Here is a 23219-nt window from a genome sequence, read left to right on the forward strand (position 1 = left end):
AATTGCCTTGAAAATAATTGCCTATATAAATACCAGCCATTGGTGTGAAATATTACTTATACTAATGCATTATTGGTAGAGCTGCAAATTAGTGCAACCACTTTGGAAAGCAATTTGGAATTATGCAAATGAAATGGCTAAATGTCCTTACCCTTTGGCCCAGAGATTCCATTGGTATACATCCCAAGGAGGTCATTGACAAAAAGAAGGGGCTCCATATAAACGAAAATATTTATAGCAGTACTTTCCATGGTAGCAAAGAACTGGAAACAAAGTAGATGCCTATCATTTTCACTAAACAGATTGTGATACATGAATGTAATTGCTATGCTGTAAGAAAGTAAAAAGATAACGAAAGTAGAGAAGAAAGGAAAAGACTTATATGAGCTGATATTAAGTAACAGAGCCAAGGAAACAATAGACAAATTTACTGCCACAATGTAAATGGAAAGAACAACCACCAAAAACAAACCCATGGTGGAAACTGAATATTGAGAAATGATTAAAACAAACAGATAAACAAACATGGCCTCAAAGAAGAGAGAAGAAAAACCAGTTCCCCCCAATCCTTTCCTGATGTGCACATATTAATGTAGGGGATTCTGAGGGGCATGGAGCATTGTCAGACTGTTTTTAATACACTGATCAGTTTTGCTCATTTTTTTCCTATTCTTCATTTTTTTTTCTTTTTTAAGTAATTATTTGTTATGATAGACGGTTCTCTGGGAGAAATACAGGGGGAAATCTAGCCAAAGTAAAAGCAATAGATTTCAATAAAAATCTATTCCAACAACTAAATACCAACCATCATTGCTATTGTGTCTTCTATTCATTCTCTATTCCCACAGTGCCTAGAACACAGCACTGTGCTCATAGCAAGCCCTCAATACATCTTGTGAATTGATGAGTTAATGATTGTACCGAGTTAAGTCTCGATATTCAGTGAAACTGGCTAAAGGATATGATGGTGGCTGAAGAATGTTAGCTTTTTCTCTGGTCCCTGGAATTTCATCTCTTTTAGGATTCCATAGAAAGACTGAATTAAACAAAAAAACTTTTAAATAGAATTGTTTTTTTAATCCATTCCAAAATATTCAAGTTTTCTCAACACAACACAGTGCCAAGCATCTGGTTCTTTGGAAGCATCTGAAAAAGGAAAAAATTTTCACTCTTCTGCCAGATGTTTGGTGTTTTATAAACAAGCACTTCCAAAAATTCTGGCTGAATGGGTAGGTAAACAAACGGCTGAGATGTGATTGAGTCCTTTTCTCTTAAATGATTAGAACAGAAAAGACTAGTTTATGCCATTTGAGCCCGAAGAGCTTGAAAATCCCACTCCCAAATAATTTTCAATGTTGTAGATGTCTTGGAAATCCTAGGACATATATTGTATACTTTGGGAAATGGAGGCACTGAAATGGGAAATGACACAAAGCTATAGAAGCTAAGGCCAAGATTGGGGTGTAGCCCATAGGATCCCTGACATCCCAGGTACTACATGAATCTCTGAAGTGAGTCCTTATAAAGCAAGACATCTCCAGGCTACCACAACAAGGGTCTAGAGCATGGGGATGACCCCTTGAAGAAGAGTTCCTTTTATAATATAAAAGCATATATTTTATGTCTGCCTTCCCCAAATACATGGATAAAATTCTGTGGAAGTAACAGGTTAGTGGGATGGGAAGAAATCTCAAGAATCCTGTGATCTAAGGAAGTCCTCCAACCCAAGAACGCCCCTCTAATACCTAAGATTGATAAGCATTCATCCTATCCTTCAGCATTCTAGTACTAGACCAATTTTCTTCACCTGACTATGTGTCTCATCAAAGAAGGCTTGTGGAGTCTTGAGATTGGTACAATTTTTACAATGGCATTTAATAATAGAAACATTTAGAGAAACTCATTATCAGTCAGGTATCATTCTCCTAGTAGAATGTTAGTTAGCTAGCTTCTGGATATCAGGGACTACTTCATTTTTGTCTCTGTGAATCCATTGCCTTGAACATAGCTTGGGATATAACAAGGATTTAATAAATGCTTGAATTAATGAATGGGAGCATTTGAAGATGTTTCCAGTAGAATCAATTCATCAATAATTATCTATTAAGTGCCCACTATGAGCCAGGAAGTAATCATTGCCCTCAAGGAGCTTATATTCTACAGGAGAGACAGTATGCACACATACTGGCATCTCCAGATAAAGAGGATGTCAACAATATAATGATATAAGCAATGGAAATCAGCTCATCTTTATAAAACCCACTATAAAAATACACAGAGTCAAGACGGGTTCATGGCTAAATCTAAGATTATAAGGCCATGAGGTCCCCTTTATCTATCTTTATTTTATGGCCCATTCCTTTATAGAAACAGTGAAGATGGAACGAAAATCAGTCTTTCTTTAACTGGATTTAAAACCTACTCAAAAAGTCTGTACAGCAAATAACAATATTTAAAGAGAACAGGAAACTCCAGAGAGTAAGCAGCGCCAGTTTGCCAGGCAGCAATGAGGCAGAGGGCCAGAGGGTTCTGGAGACAGGCCTAATTCACCAGATTGCAGTAGCATCAGCATTCAAGGAATCACAAAGTTGTGTCCAGCAAGATCACTCCCCGGATGCCAGTAAGCCAGATAAGACTCCAAACTGTGATTGGATTAAAGGTAGCAGCACCCCTGACTTCAAATCCACTGCACTTTCTCTGCCCAAGGCTCAGAACTTTCTGAGGCTTTTCTTTCCTGTGCAATTTCTGTTTTCTATAATCCTTGCAATCCTCCTTCCAGAACAGAAAACCTATACTTCCCATCAGCCCACTTTCCAATAAGACTTTACAACATGTATAAAAGTACATATGAGACATATACCAATAAATTCAAAAACATAAGTTTATGAGGACAACGATAGTTTTCATTTTTATCCTTGTGTTCCTTAGACCATAGAGCAATGACTGGCACATAGTAAGTGCTTTAAGATACTTGTTGGTTTTAGCCGAGTTGAATTGGATTGAATCTTAAAGAAGCTTCTGCAAACTTCATAATATAAAAAGATGCTTACATAGCATGTTCCATACATTATCATTTGAGGCTCACAATAGCCTTGTAAAGTAAGTACTTCACGTGTTTTTATCCCTTTATGTGAGGAAGCCAAGTCTCAAAAAAGGGAAATGTCTTGCCAACTCAGCTATTGTGTCAGAGTCAGTATTGGAAGCCAGGCCTTCGTGACCCTGTTGCCTCAGATGATAGGACCATTGGAGTCAGAAAGAGAAAGGATCTTAGATAGCACTGAGTCCAACCCTCTCATTTAACAGATGAGAAAACTGAGGCACAGAAAGCTTTAAGGATTTGCTCAGGGAGACGTAGCATTTGAAACCAGGTTTTACGAGTCCTCTTTCTACTACTCTAGACAGCCCGTTTCTGTTGAGAGTTCTCTCTAATACTAAATTGGTATCTCTTTGCCCTTATTTAGTGGCAGCTGGTGGTGACGCGGATGGAGTGCTGGGCCTGGAGTCAGGAAGACCTGAGTTAAATCCAGCCTCGGATGCTTATTTGCAGTGTGACTCTGCACAAGTCACTTAACCTTTACCTGCCTCAGTTTCCTAATCTGTAAAGTGGCAACAGTAATAGCACCTACGTCCCAGGGTTGTTTTGAAGATCAAAAGAGATGACATTTGAAAAGGCCTTTGTAAACCTCAAGGCGCTAGATGAATGCTGGCTGTTTAGACCTGTTTCCCTACTGTCATTAGGAGAAATGGCAGAAAGGGTTAATATACTGTATTTCTAACATTTTATACATCTGAAAAGACTTGTTAATAATTCCATTTAGAGGCATTCACTTGGCTCATGGATAGAGCACATGGATAGACCCGGAGTCAGGAAGGCCTAAGTTCAAATCCAGCCTCAGACATCAACTAGGTGACCCTGCACAAGTCACTTAACTTCCGTCTACCTCAGTTTCATCATCTGTAACATGGGGATAATAACAGCACCTATCTCCAAGAAGCATCATGAAGATAAAATGAAATATTTGTAAAATCTTTTGTAAACCTCAAAGCATTATATTAATACTAATTATTGAAGAGTAATAACCCTGTGAGGCAGTGCAGGCATCATCATATTCATTTTACAAATGGAGAAACTAAGGCACAAAACCAAGACTGAATTACCCAATGTGAGACAGCTAGTAAATGCCAGAGGCAGGATTTGAACCCATTTGCAGTGCTCTCACTGCCCAGCTGCCTACACTATAGACTAACCAATTCTAAGTCTTTAAATTTCCACTCCTAGTTATTTTTTTCCTCAGTTTTCTTGAAAGCAGCATTTTGGCTGCCTTTGTCTTGCCTCTGTTTTATTGTTCAGTGGTTTCAGTCATGTCTGACTTTTCATGATCTCATTTGGGGTTTGCTTAGCAAATATCCTGGAGTGGTTTGCCATTTACCTCTCCAGCTCATTTTACAGATGAGAAAACTGAGGCAAACAGAGTTAAGTGCCTTGCCCAGGATCACACAGCTAGCAAGAGTCTGAGGCCAGATCTGAACTCAGGAAGATAAATTTTCCTGACTCTAGGCCTAGCACTCTAGCCACTGTACCACCTGGCTATGTTCCTTTAAAATTGTCTGCCTGTCTTTAAAAAGAAAGAGCCCCAAACTAGAACCTAAATTTCAACAATATTCTGGTCAGTGACAAGCATACCTTTAGAAGTTTCTTTCAAAATTCTTACATTCTGTTCAAGGATCAATAAACATTTATTAAACATCTATCGTATACAATCCATTGTGCTTGGTTTGGGGTATGCAAAGGATAAAGCATGCACAGGAATTAGCCCCTGCCCCTGGGGAGCATTATTCTACTATGGGGATAAATCAGGCATATGTTGTACCTGGAGTACAGAGAAATGCAAGAAGAGAGAGAATGAGTATCAGCCCGGATCAAGAAAGATTTCACTGATGGAACAGCACCTGAGCATAGGAGGAAGGCTAGGCTTCTGAGATGAGGGGAGCGTGCACTCAGAGGATCATGGGATTGTAGTTTTCAAGCCAAAAGGAGTCTTAGGGCCTGTCTAGTCTAACTCACTCATGTTATGGATGAGGAAACTACACAAGTGGGCAGGGGCATGAGATGCTGCATTAACTCTGGGGATCAGCTAGTTTGACCTGAACCCCGAGTTCATGAAAAATAGTAACATGAAATGAAGCAGGAATAAGAAACAGTCATCAGACTTTAAAAAACCTTGAACGCCAGGCTATGAGGCTCAGATTTTATTTTCTTTTGGCTTATATGCTAGTGCCTTACCTTCAATTTATCCCGTATGTGGTTTGTTGGCACACTGTTGGTTGCATGTGGTGCTTGTATGTCCCCGCTTTCTCCTTAGGCTGTGAATTCCATGAGGGCAGGGACCATCTTTTTTACCTTTCTTTGTAACCCTAGTGCTTAGCCTAGCGTCTGGCATGTAGTGGGTGCTTAATAAACGCTAGCTAATGACTGATTGACTTTAGACAAGGGGAAGCAAACGTCTGAGAAGAGTGGTGGGACCTCATTATTATATATAGGAGAATCCTATTTGATTTATTAAACAACTCGATGTGTCCCTCTTAGTGAGTTTGTGTTTTGACACTGCCTTTAATATAACAGTAGACACATTCTCTGATGTTTTGTACCCTGGTGCCATGCTCAATAGCAAAAACACCATGGAGGGGTACGGAGTTGTGTTGGTGCAGGGACTGGAAGACCTACTGTTTCCCATGGAAAGTCATAACATCACAAGGCAGACATCAAAGGGCTAGTTCAGATTCCACAAACCTTGTGTGAAGCAAATTTAGTCCATGAGGCAACAACTGTTACCACCCTCTGTTGGTGACAAAGGAATAAAAGAACGAATTAAGAGGGAAGAAATACATGGCTTATTGATGTGGCGAGCCATGTTGTTGACTGTTAATCTTCGCCATGCATGCTCTAATCATGATTCAAGGAGCAGAAGAAAGAGTACCTTTCTCAGAGTCAGAGGAGCTGGTATCAAGTGTCAGCTCTGCTACTAAGTAGCCATATGACCTTGGGCAAGTCATTGAATGAGGCATCTAGATGACACAGCGGATAGAGGGCTGAACTTAGAGTCAGGAAGACATGAGCTCAAATTCTGCCTCAGACACTTAACTTTATGACCTGGGGCAAGTCACTCAACCCTTCTCAGCCTCAGCGTCTACATCTGTAAAATGGGGAGAATAATAACACTTACCTTATAGGGCTGTTGTGAGGATGAAAAGATAATGTATTAAAAGCAAAACCTTAAAGTGCTGTACAAATGCTAGCTACTTTTACTTCTCTCTGGGCCTCAGTTTCCTCATCTGCAAAATGAAGGAATTGAATAAAAGTCCCTTCTAACTGAAAATCTATAATCTCAAGACATGTTTTCGAACTATAATAATTATTGGCATTTGCAAAGTGCCCTGTTCACATTATCTCATTTGTCCCTTTCAACAACCCTATAGAGAAGTAGAGACTTGTCCTGGGTCCCTCAGCTAGCAAAGCATCAGAGCTAAAAGCTGAAATAGATTTTCCCAATCCAAAATCCACCATGCTACCCACTACACCATGCTGCCTTTCACAGAAAAGTAACTAATAATACATTTGTAATTAGAGTTTCTGAAGAGTTTGGGGTCTCTGTTAAAGTTTTATGTTAAAAGAATTTTAGTAGTACACTTAGCGATAATCATGAGGACTCTAAAGTTTGCAGAACTAAGTCATTAAGGCCCAAAAATATCAAGAAATATGGGTATTTGGGAGGATTGGGGAGAGGTATGTGCAAACTAATGGAGAAGGGGGAACTCATATGTATTTCCTGGGTACACAAGAAAACCAGTATAGTAGTTTTGCAGGGAACTTATTCAATCTTTCTCCTTTTTTTAATGAGCCAGTAATGTAACTTAAGGCTGGTGTTGGGTCAAAGCTAAATGGATGCTGGTGACAAATTCTCTTGTCCTCTTGGGCTTTCTCTACTGTTCATGAGAAATAATTGTATTCAGAAGAAAGGTTAATAACAAAAAAGGAGAAAAGTAATCCCAATCCTGGGAAGGGAGCAAACCCAGACTGAATTCTGAGGAGCAATTAACACTGCTTTCTGCGCTAAAATGTTTTATTTGGAAGTGGTCCACTTTCAAGGCTCAACTCAGGTATCATCTCCTTTAAGAAATCTTACCTGACCCCCTAGTTGTTAGTTGTCCCTCAACATCCACAAATTATTTGTAATTTGTATTTACTTTGTATTTACTTAAATTTGTTTTTTTTTCCTCCTCCCCAACATACCCAAAGTAAAATGTAGGCTCCTGGAGGGCAGGAATTCTTTGTCCCTTCCTTCCTTCCTTCCTTCCTTCTTTCCTTCCTTCCTCCCTTCTTTCTTTCCTTCCTTCTTTCCATCCTTCTCTTCTTCCTTCCTTTCTCCCTTCCATCCTCCCTTCCTCCCTTCTTCTCTCTTCCTCCCTTCCTCTTTCTTTTTTCCTTCCTTCTTTCCTTCCTTGCTTTCTTCCTTCCTTTCAACTTCCCTCTCTCTCTCTCTCTCTCTCTCTCTCTCTCTCTCTCTCTCTCTCTCTCTCTCTCATATTCCAGGCTATCTAACACTGTGCCTCAGACACAGGGACACAGTAAGCACTTAATACATTATTAACAAATTAAATGGAATCAAATCGAAGTACAAATTGCACAGAGTTGCAGGGGAATCTTTTCTGTCTCTCATGATGTGGTTCAAATTCCATACCTTGCCGGACCCACTCTTGGTTATGATGTCTGTGCTCTAATGTTGAACAGCATTTGTGATGGCCAGATACCAATTCTGCCCAGGTAATGGTCACCGTGGTTTCCTCATCTTCAGAAGAACTCATTGCTGGCCTTTCAAACAAGGAGATCAAGGCCGTACTGAAGGAGATTGCTCGAACCTGAGCCAAAGATGACATTGAAATGGATGTTATGTGTGTGTGGGGAGGGAGGGTGAGAAGGGAAATTGCAGCATGAAAATACTACATTGTTAAAAATTCATTGTGTGCAGGGGATTTAAATGTTAATATCAAATTCTTTACCATTTTATTTAAGGAAAGTTGACTTATGATTCTTTTAAGAATGGAAAGAGCTATAAAGCTTAGTTAAACAGACTTAGCACATCTGACCTCTGAGCATGAGCAAAATTTGATATGGGTTTATAAAACATCCTTGAAGCTCCAGATGCCAAGGTGGAACATCATTCATTGTTATGGAAGAGGCCAGCTGGGCAGACTACATCAGAGGTCATCCAAACATTATCTGGAGGCAGGAATACAATGGGTAGGGAAGAAAGAGGGGTAGCCTGCTTCAAGTCATCACACTGAAAATCTCCAACCCCCAGATCCTGGCTTTCCCAGGTATAACTAAGGTGGGGCAAATGGCACTTTGCCTCAAGGTGCAAAGATTAAAGGTTACTGAAAGCAATTGAACTCTTTCAAGAACATAGAACAAAAAAGCTGGGTGCCTAGTTGACAGCAATAATTGGTTAAAACAGGAAGATACTAGATGCAAAAGTGAGCTTCTCCCTTCAACTCACCCTTCTCCTTTGGGCCACATCAGCAGTGGCTTTATACCAGTATACCAGAATCTGTCCCTTAATTTCTAATTTTCTGTGCATCTTCACCTGAGTACGATTTGTAGTGCTTTCCTCTAGACACAAAAGAGCTCCTAGTCAATGACTCTACTATTCTTCATGAACTCTGTCCAGTAGCAAAAGGCTCATGGGACTCCCCCCAGATTCTGGGCTAAATACTGTCAACAGCTAAGAGCATTCCTTATCTGAAGGCTATGGGCAACTCCACAGGGCAAGAGCCCCAGAGTTTAGTGCTACAGACATGATCAGATACCAGAACTACAAATGAGTCACCTCCCCATTCTGGAGCAGCAAAACACCCAAACCCTTCCTATACGAATGGCTCTGATCAGCCCCTCTCCTTCTTATAATATCATAAAGACTTGAAGTATGAATCAAGTATGGAGCATATGCCAGGCCTGGTGCCCTGAGAAACTCAAACCATTGACACTTAGGGCCCTGCCCTTGAGTGGCAGTATAGGTTTTGCCATGTGAGTCCAAACCTTAGTCGCTGGACTGAGGAAGAGGAACGCCATACTTTTTGCTACAGAGAAAGTACTTATTCCTGCTGGTATGTGTCTGTCTGTGGGTGGCAGGAAGGAATCAGTGAACTGGGCCAAGGAGGTCAGGCCAATGAGAAATTGGCACTATGTTAGTCTGGCTAGACTCAGGCCTGAAAGTGCAGTTCTGTCTACAACAGCCAACGAGAACTACTATGGAAGAAATGCTGCTCTCATAAAGACAGTCCAATCTTGGGACTATTCATTTCAAAGTAGAGAAAAAGTAGATTTCTAATATGTCAAGTTTCTTGATATTAGCATCTAATAGAAGAGTTCTCCACCATGACACAAGCCTAACAAATACTTTAAACTTGATGAGATTCAAAGAGTAATCATTAACGGTTTGACGTAAACTCAAAAGGAAATCATCATCATAATAATAGCTAATATTCATGTTCTACTTTAATGTTCACAAAGTTTTTCACACATATCATCACATCCGCTCTTTACAGCAGCCCTGGAAGGGAAATTCTATCATTATCCCCATTTTTGTGATTGAGGAAACTGAGGAAGAAAAAGGTTAAGAAATTCAGGTCTTCCTGACTCCAAGGCTACATCAGCACCCTAAGGAAACCTAAGCCTGTGCCACTTAGCATTTTTTCCCCACTGACATATAGAAAGAGGAATAAATGCATGCTAATCACATTTGAAAGCGAAACAAAGCTTAGAGAGATAGCTAACACATTGAATGACAAAATCAAGTTCCAGAAAATTCCTGCTGGGCTGGAACATTGAGCCAAATCTAGCAAGAAGAGAAGGGATTCTAAGAGATCATTCTTTTTAAGTACGAGTTTAGAGATGAGTTGGACTCAATGATCCTTACCAACTCTGCGACTTCTCTACAAACCTTGGAAAAATTATACATATTCATAAGGCTATGGCATCAGGAGACAGTAAGCACTGTATGATCCAATATAAATCTATTTCAAACACTTGCCTGGGATTTTATCATCTCTAATGCTGTTCCATGGTAGAGTGTCCAGCCACCATCCCACTTCCAACCTAATTTTTGGTTACAGATGGGTGCGTGTGTCTGTGTCTGTGTGTGTATTTGTGTATTAAATCTATCATTTTCTCTCTTACCCAAAGAGCCTTCACTTACCTTTCCAGCTATGTCCCCAAAAGTGAGCACTGATTCATTAGCATCCTGAGGATTATACCAATAGTGCATGCATACAGGTGTGCTCCCAAGGCCTTGCAGCTTATATTGACAAGGGAATTCTTTATTAGAGAGCAGGTCATAGAAACAAATCTCTTTGCTTGTGGAAGCCACAGCTATCTAGGGTTAGAAGGGCAGAGAGAGAGAAAGAAAGAGAGAGAGAGAGAGAGAGAGAGCTTTCAGTTTAATTCAGTATGCCTGGATATAAGCAGAAAATCTAGTCCACAGAGCTGGGTACTGCAGAGGTGGGCCTAAATGACCCATGAGGTCTCTTGTGGTCCTGAAATGGGTGTGTTTAATCTGGAGAAGAGAAAACTTGTGCTGGGCCACAATAGACACTTTCAACTATTTGAAGGGTTGCCGTGTGAAAGTGGAATAAGATTTCTGCTTGGCCTCAGAGGAGCAATGGGTAGAAATAACTGAAAGGTCAACTGGACTTGATATAATGAATAATCCCTAATAATCAGAAATGGCCTAAAGTGGCATGGCTGCTTTGGGAGGTCAAGTGATCACAGCCCTGTAGCTAGAAGGGACTCTAGAAATTATCTGGTCTAACTAGCTCATTTGTACAGATAAGGAATGTGAGGCTCGGGAAGGTTAGATGAGCTACTTATCATCACACAAGTTGCAGAAGACAAGTTTGAATCCAGGTTGTCTGACCTCAAAATCCAGTGGCCTTATCACTTACTGAATGACTTCTTCTTCATTTGAGGCCTTTAAGCAAAAACTGGATAATTGCTTGTCAAGTATATTTAGCACAGTGCCTATGATGTAGTAACTGCTGAATAAATGCTTTGTCTGTCTATCTCTGTCTCTCCATCCATCTTTCTCTCTCTAAACCTTGTCATATAAAAAGCCCTGCAGTCATTAAAAAAAAATCTTTGTACCTTGTTTACATTTTCCAGAGGAACTAGGCTTGTCACCCACAGGTTTTTTAGCTTGATAGCATCTGAAGTTATAGGAACTTTTTCTTGAAGTTTTAAATTCTCTTCCCAAACCCCAAGCAAACCTTCCTTGCTTACAGTCAGGTAACGGCTTGAACTTTTCAAGAAGACGACTTTCTGGATAGCATCTTTGTGTATCGTTGGGAGCAGCTGAGGGTCCTTCCATTGGGGAATCACTGCAGATTTGGCTCGCTCATCTTTCTCATTGAGGTTCAACAGTATCAAGGAGATAAGCTTGTCCCAAGTAATGCTGTCATCCTGGGCCACATCAACTTTATCAAACAATTCTCCATATTCTTCCTTGGTCCCATGGCCAAGGACTTCTGGCATCCTCTCCATAAACTCTTCTCTGGTCATACATACTCTGTGATCTGACCCTGGGGGCTTCAAAAAGGATAAAGCAACTTGTATGAGATTCAGTTCAAATCAACAAGCATTTTTTAGACTTCCTACCATGTGTAAAAAATGATATTAGGTACTAAGGATGCAAAGACATAAACAGAAGAGCATCTGTCCTCAAGGAGCTTGTGAAAGAAATGTCTACAAATAGCTTATATTTCTATACTTGAAGGATCTATAATCAAGGATCCACAGATACAAACTTTAGGAGACAGTCTTCCAGAAGTGCTGTGGCTAAAAAAAAGCACCATAATGGCACCAGATGAGGTGTTCTGAAGATGAGTATCTCTCAGACAGTGGCATACAGTCTTTCATTGGAACCATACCCAAAGTCTTTTCCAACTTTTGTGGTCCAGTCAGAACTTGCATTCCCTCAACCATTTTTCAAGAACATAGAATTACCTCCATTCCACAAACAAGGGATCTGAGGAAGACACACACACACCCCTCTAAATTAAAACATGACTATGTAAATAGGACAGGTTAAGTTGACAGGCATGAAATATTAAAGAAGCATTAGATTTCTTGTGGTTGAGAGCAATCAGGTTAGGCATCATGGAAGATATGGAATTTAAGCTTAGAATTAAAGGAAGAGGAAAAAAATGTTTGGTAGAAATGAAGGAGAATTCCATTCCCAAAGTAGGTGATGGTGTATGCAATGACTCAGGGAGAGAGAAGTTTGGGGAATGGCAAGGGGCCCAGTTTTGTTGGGTTGTAGAATATAGGATGGAGAATCATGTGAAATAAGACTGGAAAGAAGGATTGGAGATAGGTAGCGAAGGACCCTAAAAGCAAGCTTTTGGTGTTAACTGGCTATTTCAATGATATGTTTGAATTCTGCTTCAAGCATTTACTAGCTGTTGGCACTGGGCAAATCATGTAACCTCTTGTTTTCAGTTCCTCATCTATAAAATGGGGATAATGGCATCCACCTCATAGGGCTGTTGTGGGAACCAGATGAGATATTGACCCCCTCACTCTTATTTCTAATGTCTTCACTGAGATTCCATCTAGTTTATACTGAATATATTTTGATCATACTTAGCCATTTGCACAATCTCTTCCATTACCCTGTGAGCTCACTGAGGCCAGGGATGAGGTTTTTGCCTTTCTTTTTATCCCTAGTGCTTAGCACGATGTCTGGCATGTAGTAGATGCATATCGGTGGTGGTAGTGATGATGATGATGGTGATGATGATGGTGATGATGATGGTGATGATGACGAAGAGAGTGATACATGACTTTGCAAACAGTAAAGGATTCTAAAAATACAGTTTTTATTATGTGGAGGAACTCCTGGTGTGGAATATGCACTTTGCAAAGTGCCTTATGTACATCTCCTCAGTTCATCTTTTGTGTAAGGTGGGAAGAGAGAGGCTCAGGATCTATGATTTCACTGTTGTCCCATTCAGTCCACACACTCCCAAGTACAACCCAAACCAAACTAAAATGTAATTCCTATACGGCTTTAGTGTGTTAATTTATTAATAAAAAATTGCATAAATGTGTCGTTTTCTACATCAATATGTGGCCTGCAGGGATCCTATGTACAATTTCATGGCCCATTTTGTGGTCCCCATTTCCATTTGAATTTGACACCTTTGCTGTAGAGAACTAATAGGGAAGAAACTCCTTAAATGAAGACATCTCAGCAACTCAGCTGCGACTTCTAGTCTTGGAGGGTTGCCTGGACACTGAGTGGCTAAGTGACTGGCCACTGGTCAGAGGCAGGTCCCAAGTCCTCATGACTCCAAAGTTAGCCCTCCATCTGTTACACCACACCCTCCTATCCAAATGCCAAATTAAAGGGTGTAACTTTTATTTGATAGTCAAATGGCAACCACTGAAGCGTTTTGAGTAGGCAAGTGACTTGATCAGACATGCATTATAAAGATCCTTTAACAGGCTTATTGATTCATTTTTTCCAATTCAACTACGTGAAGAGTAGAGTGATGAGGGAGAGAGAGACCGTTAGAAGAGAGACCGTGTTAAGAGTCTATCCTATTGGGCAAGCAAGGCAGCCTAGATGAAGCAGCATGTGTCTGGCAAGTCAAATGACCACCACTACCTCCCTTCAGATGCCAGTGCCAAGGACCCTGAACCCAACAGTTCTGGCACTGGTGGCATCTCCAGACCACCAGTCATGCCTCCAGCCCAGCCACTATAGCCATCCCCCAGAAAGCAACTGCTATGGAGAGGGGGCCTATCTTCCCTAGTACCAACTACCCCTGACAGGCTGAATAACCCAAAAGCCCTGGGCATGTCAACTCCCTCCACCTACTGGGCCTGCTTCCAACCCAGGCCCCACCACCATTGTCCTGGGAAATAACTGACATGGATACACACCCTGACATTTGCTTCCTTGAGTGCTGAAGCCAGCACCGCTGAAGACTCAGAAAAGATAGTTGTCATCCCAAAGTTCTTGGCACTGCCAAATGGCTCAACATCAGAAATGGATATGATTTTATTGGCCAAAAAAAATATGAAAGTGGCTATATTACCATACATCTGACTTGCAGGTACAACCATCTATATATGTTGTCTCTCCCATTGGAATTTGAATTTCTTGAGATGAGAGGACAATCTTACTTTTCTATGTATATCCCCAGCACTTAGCACAGTGTTTTGACATATGCTTTTTGAAAATATATTTGTTCATATTAATGTATTTGTAACAGTCCAAGTAAAAGGTGGCATAACAAATAGAATGCTGGGCATTGAGTCAGGAAGACCGGAGTTCGCATCTGGCCTCAGACACTTACAAACTGTGTGACCTTGGGTAACATCATTTTTTTTTCTTTCCTTTGTATATACACTTTGTTTAACAAGGCCACTTAAGTCATGACTTAACCTCTGCTTGCCTCAGTTACCTCAAATGTGAAGTGGGGATAATAAAAGCACATACCTCCAGGGTGATTGTGAAGCTCAAATGAGATAATAATTGTAAAGTCCTGAGCACATGCCTGGCACATAGTAAGAACTATACAAATGTTAGTTATTATCATTATTATTGTTATTATTATTAAAAGGTAATGAAGACCTGAATTATGACAATGGAACTAAAATGAAAAAGAGAATGGGAGAATTGTGCTTATGATGACAATTTGGTAAGTTGTAGACAAGCCTAGCTCTCCCACATAAATCCTAGAAAATATCTAAAAAAAGACTCCAGAAAATAAAAACAGTAATAAAGAAACCCAAAATAAACAGAAATAAACTCTTCTATCCAATCTGTGCCAAAGAAGACATAACAAAACTCCAATAAAGGGGCCTGAAACCAGCCAACATGCTAACCAGGGGGACTGAAGCAAGTGTAAGCTTCAGTAATCAGGGGCCTGAAACTAGATTCCAGCTCTGACCTATCGGAAAAAGATGTGGGGAGAGAAATAGCTCCCATGGGTCAATAATGCACAGGGATGTAGGACCCAGTCATGCACCCTTCTTGGGCCTGAAAGCTGCAGTGGAAGACAAGTCCAAAACTTAGTACCTAGGTACCACCACCTGAGACAAGCTTCATCTCCAATATTCCTTTGGGGACTGTCGGGGCTATAGCAACAGACGGAATCAACTCTTGACATGAGAAAGTTCAAGGAAAAGAAGGCAGATACCAACCAAGGCCAGAACTTACTATGGATGACTAAGAAACTGAGACAGAGTCAGGAACTAAGGATGTGGGTGGGACCTGATACCACTTGATCAATCCAAATCAGCAGCATCAGTGGCATTCATTCTTATCTGACAGAGAGGACAGAAACAAACGAAGCTTGTATAATCTATCCAAGAGTGTTGAAGGGGACTGGCTCAAACTCAAAATCTGAAGAACTGAGGTTGAAGAGGCAGCTAGGTGGAGTAGTGAGTACAGCACCAGCCCTGGAGTCAGGAGGACCTGAGTTCAAATTTGACCTCAGACACTTGACACACTTCCTAGCTGTGTGACCTTGGGCAAGTCCCTTAACCCCAATTGCCCTACCTTCCCACCTCAAAAAAAAATTAAAAAAAAAGAACTGAGGTTGAAAATGTGAATAAACAGAAGAAAACAGTGAGTATGATGAATAAATATTAAGGGTCGAGAGAAGCGGAGGAGATAAACCCAGGGGGAAAAAAGATTAATTCTGCAACCACAAGAGCTTCAGAGGAAATAAATAGCTTGGTCACCACAGATATTACAATGACCGAAAGAAATGAAGCAAGATATTTTAAGAAGGATATTAAAAATAAAATGATTGGGAGAAAAAATATAAAGGAGAATGACTTAGCATAGATGCCGGAAAGTATAACACAAATATTGAACTTTCTGAAAAACAAAATGAAGAAAATGGCACTCAATGACTCTTTGAGACAGGAAATACGATAACAAAATAAAAATGTTGAAAAAATAGAATAAAACACAAGGTATCTACTATTCAGATGTTAGGTACATTCACATTTGCATGCTATATATGTATATATGTATATAGTTAGATATTGATATAGAGTATTGAGATACAGATAGATGTAGATGTAGAGGCAGAGATAGGGATATGTAAACTGACCTGGAAAACAGACCAAAGAGTGTTGATTTAAGAATCATATGATTCCCCTAAAATTATGACCAAGCAAAACACCTGAAATTATAAAATAGGACATCATAAAAGGAAATTCCCTATATCTATTAGACCAAAAGGCAAAATGAAAATACAAATAATTCATTGACCATCTCGTCAAAGAAATCTCAAACCAAAAACACATAGGAATGTGATAGTCAAAATACAGAACTTCTGAGTCAAAGAAAAATTACTGTAAGCGCCATTAAGAAAGAGTAGCAACTATTCTTAAGGAAAGAAAATCTTGGAATAGGTTATTTCCAAAAGGCAAAAGAAAAAAAGCATACATCCAGTAACAACTTACCCAGAAAAAACTGAGTATAATCCTCTGTGAGAAAGAATGAACCTTTTACAGAATAAAGGACTTTCAATCATTTTTAATGAAAAGACCAGAGCTGACTAGAAATTTTGACTCCAAGTCCAGCTCTCTATCCACTAATTAAGGATATCCATTGTCACCATTATTATTTGATATAGCTCTAGAAATGCTTCCTATAGCAATAAGAAAAGAAAAATAAATTGAAGAGGTATACCCACAGGCAAAATGGAGAAAAGTTATTACCTTTTTCAGATGACATGATGATCATGCCATCCATGTGTCATGGAGACAATCCTAGATACTCAGCAAACTGAATGAAACAATTTATAACTTAATTAAAATAGCACGATATAAAGCAAATCCACAAAATTATTACCCATTCTCTATATTGCCAACAAAAAATCCAAGAGATAGAAATATAAATTTCATTCAATAAAGCTACAGAATGTGTAGACTATTTTGGTGTCCACTTACTAAGACACCACAAGAATTACATAAATACAATTAGCAAACATTCTCTTCAGGAATAAAGACAGACTCAAATAATCAGAGTCATCATAGGATCACACCTATAAGGCTAGAAAGAACCTTAAAGGCCATTTGGTCTAACACTTTCATTTTACCAATGAAGAAATTGAGGCCACACAAGGGGATGGAGTAACTTTTCCAAGGTCACTTAGGCAGTAAACATCACAGGTGGCATTGGAATCCCAGCCCTCTGAGTCCAGAGTCAATGTTCTTTTCACTACCCTATATCGTCACTAATTGCTCATGTTTGGACTATTCCAATATAATAAAGTGACAATGCTACCACAATTAATGTACTATCATACCAATCAAATAGCTTGAGGAAGAAAATGTGAAGAATATCAAGCAAAATAGTGAAAAAGAATGGAAATGAAGGGGCCTAGCAGTATCAGATCTCAAAGCATACTACAAAACAGTTGTTATTAAAACAATTTGCTACTGGTTAAAAATATCTATGGAATAGGAACCAGCCATCCCTACCAAACACCAATCAATTGCCACCAATAGGGAGACAGGTGAACATAGTTAAAGCTGCAATACACCCTGAGGCAAAGACAGGTGAATCAAACCACTGCCACCACCTACATCCATGATTTCAAACTCACATAGAAGCAGGGGCTGCTCAACCATATGAAAAGATCTCTGCTGGTCAATATTTGCATAGAAAATTACCTGTTAAAATTGTGTTTTATATTTGTATTTCTTTTGTTAAATATGTCTCAATTGCATTTTAATCTGGTTGGGTTACACTCAAGAGTGCTGAGGGCCATTATGTTTGACACCTCTGACCAAGATCATCATCTTCCCTCAAAGTTCAATGGGTGCAGAAGGCCACCATGTTTGACACCTCTGACCAAGATCATCACCTTCTCTCAAAATTCAATGGGTGCAGAACATATTGCAGAGATGAAACCACTCAGACTTGGCAAATGACTGGAGGTAGAATGTGAGGGAGAAAAGCCAAAGATAATGGAGAATTTTGTCCTGGGCAACTTTGAAAGTGGTTGTTACTATTAAGATAATAAAATGGTTAAGGATAACAAAACCACAGAAATCTAGATTTAGAAGGAACTCTAGTGACTATCTACTTCAACCCAAGGAAGTCTTGTAAGGAAAATCAAAAGTTCAGTTTTGAGCATGTTAAGTTTGGTAGTCTGGCTGTATATCCAGAGAGAGGTCGTTGGAAGCTAGAAATGTAGGACTGGAGCTCATGGGGGTGGGGAGGTAACTTGGTTAGTGAGATGGATTTGTAAATCATTCGCATGGTGGTAAGAATTGAAGTCATGGGAATGGATGAGGTTACCAAGAAAGAGAGAAGAGAATATGATCCAGGACAGAGTCTTGGAATAAGTGAAGGAAGAGGAAAGAGGAATCCATAAAGGAAACCAAGAAGGACTCATTCAAGTGGTAGAAAGAGAAGCAGAAGAGACATGATGTCACCGTAACATGACTCATATTTTGATATTCTACATTGTGTGCAGTCAGTGAACAATTGATGATGAAAAATGTCAAGTCATTTGATCTATTAAACAACAAAAGATGAAGGACCAGGTTGGGGCGAATGTTGTCCCTGAAAAAATACTGTATTTTATCCCATCATTTTGGGGAGGAATGATTTATAAACCTATCCTCCACTCAGAGCTCTCATTTATTTGGGAATTCTATAATTTTTGTTCCGAGATTTCCAAAGTGAGCACAATAATTTCAAGATGCTGATATTAAATAGAGGAAAAGAAATATTGTAGGAGGATGTATGATTATCTAGGGAAAATATGATGACTATGAAAGGGAAAAAAAATCATTCAAAGAACTACAACCAGGAATCCTTGGCCTGAGGCAATGTCGCCATTGGTTGCTGAAAACTGAGTCAACACTGACGGTTTGTAAATTGTTCCATGCAAATTACACCAGTCACACATATTTATCTATTTGGTCATCATCTTAATGAAATAATACTTCCAAAGCAAAGCCCCGAGAATTTTCCTCAAGCATACTAGGGTTTCATTTTCATGTCTGGAAATAGAAAACCACTCTGACAGACACCTATTGAAAATTATTTTAGTGTTGGAAATTGCCGGATTGTAGGGGCTGAAAGCCTGGGATAATCTCATTTGCTCTTTTCGGAATAGTACAGGCAATCAAATCCAAGGAATGTTTTATACGTTGGTAGGATCAGCCTGTACAGGGTGAATACAAACCATTTTTGACAAGGGCCCAGCCTTCAAGGCCTGTCCACTCCGTAACCTTGACCACACTTGACATAGAGGGCAACATTTGGTGCTATTGCTGTCAATCATTCCCCTAGGGATTGTGGTCAGTCCAGTACCTTTTACTGCCACTTGCTTGAAAAGTACTTCTCACTCATTTATTCAGGGCATTACTGAGTTCAAGGAGCCAGTTTGGAAAATGTCAGTAGAATCTCCCCAAAGTGTGACTTTTACTGGCAACTCTTCACTTCCTGAGTGTGGGTGTTTATGTACCATTGATCTCAGAAGCACCTACATATACTGGAACAAATACCATTGCAGCCTACATCAGCAAGGGATTTTGTTGCTGTTTTGTTAAGTAGTCTTCTTGGACTCCTGGTGACCCAATTTGGGATTTTCCTGGCAAAGATACTGGAGTGGTTTGTCATTTCCTTTTCTAGCTCATTTGACAGATGGGGAAACTGAGGCAAACAAGGCTAAGTGACTTGCCCAGGATCAAACAGCTAGTAAGTCACTGAAACCAGATATGAATTTATGAAGATGAGTATTCCTGACTTCAGGCCCAGCACTCTATCCACTGGGCCACCTAGCTGCCCATTCCAGTTAGACTCATTCTTTTTCTTAAGAAGTACTTTACACACTTAGTAGCTGTGTGACCTTGGGCAAGTCACTTAACCCCAATTGCCCTGCCTTCCCCCTCCAAAAAAAAAAAAGAAGTACAGAGACTCTGCTTGACTAAGGAAATAGGCTCCATTTACTAACATTGCTTCTTGCTTACCTGAGTATAAAAGGCCATGAGAAGCTCCAGCTCTGAGACTTCTGAGTATGGACCAAGAACAGGACAAATGGTGAGAAGCTCTGCTCAGCTAAATCCATGTGATGTCCTCACAGAATATCCTTGTTAACTGTTCTTCCCTCCCTACAGCTAAGTAATCCTCTTGTTTGATAACCATTAGATGACCTGCAAGTGTCTCATTTCATTCCAATATTGGACCTAAACTACCAGGAGGCCAATCTGAGTCAGGCCCAGCACAAAGCACAATAAATTTATAACTTATGGTATTTAAATCTATGGTCAACCAATCACTAAACGTGTATTAAGCTCCTACTATCTGCCAGGAACTGTGCTGAGCTCTGGGGGATATGAAAACAAACAAAATAAAATAAAACAAATAAATAAAAAAAACATAGCCCCTGCTTTCAAGTAGATCACAATCTAATGGGGAAGACAACATGCAAGTAACTGTACCGAAAGCTCTTAGTTTACATTTGTACAATACTTTTTTTTAGGTTGATAGATCTATAGCTGGCAGGGACTAGTCAAGGGCATCTGGTTCAACTTCATTTTACAGATGAGGAAACTGAGGCTCAGAATTTAAGTGACTAGTGTAAGGTCATACAGTAGGGGACAGAAACAAGATTTGAACTCATTTCCTCTGACTTCCCTCAGAACAGCCCTAGAAGGCAGTTTATACAAGGAATAGGATTGCCATCTCATAAAGTAGGAAACAAGCTCAAAAGGGTTAAACAATTTTCCCTGGTCAACCAACCAATGTAAAAGAGTCAATATTCGAACCCAGAGTCCAGGACTCTTTTTACTGCAACACCCTGCCCCTCTATTCAAATGCACAATATAATCGATTCCCAGTTCATTAGAAGATCTCTGTGCTCTTTTTTGCTCATTTGTATCTGGAGGAGTTTGGTGCCTTTTGCTCATGGCATTCAGTGAGAGACCATGCAGATCTTCTTCCCCCTCTGAAGCCAGAACTCCCCAGAGAGATCCTTGCCTTCTCCCTTCATTTTTTCCTGTTCTTGGTGCAGAAAGTAGGGTCTCCAACCTTGGTCAGGAGAGCAAGTCACATGAATCCAGGAATCAGATTCTAGGATGAATCCCCTTAGTGGCCTGGGGAGCTCTGATTGTGAGAGACTTTCATAGACATAGCTGAGATGGGGGTTCATCCAATAGGCATGCTGAATTTGGACATGAACTGGGGAGAATGATGCTATGTTGAAACCCGGATGAGTTTTGAGCCTACTCTCCTAGACACTTTGGTGGTATAGAGGAGAGCATGTCTCAAGGTGTTGGGGGCTGTGGGGGTGGCCAATATTTATGTTTTTGTTCTGGTTTTATCTTTGAACTAAATAACCCTTTGCAACAATTGATCTTAAGGGATTAAAACAGTGGGGGAACAAAGCCAATTGGAGCTCAACCCAATGACATTAGAGAAGCATCCAACTCCTAAGGGTTACCCCTTGGAACCTAGAGGGGTGATGGCCTTGAGAGAGTTACATTTAGGGTATCTCTCTAGACATAGGGGTTTATCTAGGATAAAACTGGGTCCTTCACACAGTGTGTACTGATAAATGTTTAACAACATGGCTCTCCAAGAAAAAAAATGTATGTTATGTATGCATGTATGTAAGCATGTGTGTATATTTACTATAAATTTTACTTACATAAAGCATAGCACACAATTTGCAAATAATAAAGTATTCAACACCCCTTATTGTAAATTACATATAGCCAATTGATTCTCACAGAATGTTTTTGTTGATTTTTGTGAACTCTTGTATCCATATCAACCTACCATGGCGATTCAACCACAATTTGACAAGCAAGGTTGCATTCCAATCTACTTACTCTTTTTCCAATAAACTTATTGCCATTAAATCTGCTATGTAACTATTTCTCACCCTCATCCAAATTATATTTATTAAACTGAAACTTCTCTCATATTGCAATAATGCCAGCTATCTTTTTAGCTTTTTGCAGGGATTAGAACACTGCTTGATTCTATATTATTATCCACAAAATTTCAAAAATCATTCAAATCTATTTCATGTTTTAAAATTTCACTGAAATCATACAACTTTTTTTACCATATATCCACGGTGAAAATAGTTCTTCATAAGGCCAAGTAAATGGGTCTAAGAAATCAAAATAATTCAAAATACTTTCATTATTTTTTCTGTCCAATAAAATGTAAATTCATGGGTTGAATTATATTTTCTAGTAACATTCCTAGGAAATACACTATCTTTATTAAAAGGAATATCTTTAAACATATCTGACTTAATCAAATCTTTGACTTGAGATTCATGTTTTCAACACCAGTCTTTAAATTTCCAAAGCTCTTATAGCGTTTTTGATTAATTTTTGTACTTTCCAAATGTTATTTGCTCTTGACTACAATGCAGCTGAAATTAATGAAAATTCTTCAAGAATGTCAATCAAAAAGCAAGGCCTCACAGAAAATAAACGCTGGCTAATCTCTTTCTCAAACCAAAAGAAGAAGAATATAGCACAGGATATTAGAGCCTTACAGCAATAGCAGCTCATGAACCGCATGCTGCCCATCTCAGTTCCAGTAATTGAATAATTTTAATAATTTTAATTTCAAGGTTTTTAGCTATAATTTCTAACTTAGATTGATTTTGCTAGATTGGTGCTAAATAAGATAAATTTTATCCAGGAATATTTTAAAATGATTAATTGGTTTTATTTCAGGTATTGAATCATAAAGTGATAATTGGAATCAATTATTTAAACAATGACTAGTGATGAATTTATGAAAATTTTCTATTAACTTCAGAGCAACTCCAGACTTTCTTCCCAGCATTGTATTAGTACCATCTGAACAAAATGCAATCATTTGCTTTCAAACGTTCATTATTAAAGCCACAGTCATTTAAAGTAGACAATTATGTCTTGAAAATATCTTCTACTCTAGTTGGCACCCATTCTTTTAAAGCAACAAATTGCATTATCGTAGCAGCAGCTGATCAAGCAGCACACTATCTGTGTTAAACAACTGTCTCACAAAGAACTAGTGCCAGGGCACAGAGTCCTGGAGAGATCCTTCACCTGGGACTCTCGATTTTGGATTCCTTAGTTTCTGGGAGCCAAGAGAAATTCACAAAAGTTAAAA

The 23219-nt window shown here is 39.4% G+C and overlaps 1 protein-coding gene across 1 annotated transcript in view; it reads right to left on the reverse strand.

Moving 5' to 3' along the window:
• Positions 1 to 23219, reverse strand: part of WDR49 (WD repeat domain 49) — a 180397-nt gene that overhangs the window by 128640 nt on the left and 28538 nt on the right. The window contains exons 2-4 of the mRNA XM_036755673.1: positions 11198 to 11638; positions 10254 to 10430; positions 7740 to 7917 (exon numbers count right to left, since the gene is read on the reverse strand). Of these exons, the coding sequence (XP_036611568.1) occupies positions 7740 to 7917; positions 10254 to 10430; positions 11198 to 11638 (796 nt within the window). The remainder of the gene's footprint in view (positions 1 to 7739; positions 7918 to 10253; positions 10431 to 11197; positions 11639 to 23219) is intronic.

Source organism: Trichosurus vulpecula, chromosome 4 (genome assembly GCF_011100635.1).
Source record: "Trichosurus vulpecula isolate mTriVul1 chromosome 4, mTriVul1.pri, whole genome shotgun sequence".
In the NCBI taxonomy this organism is placed as follows: domain Eukaryota; kingdom Metazoa; phylum Chordata; class Mammalia; order Diprotodontia; family Phalangeridae; genus Trichosurus; species Trichosurus vulpecula.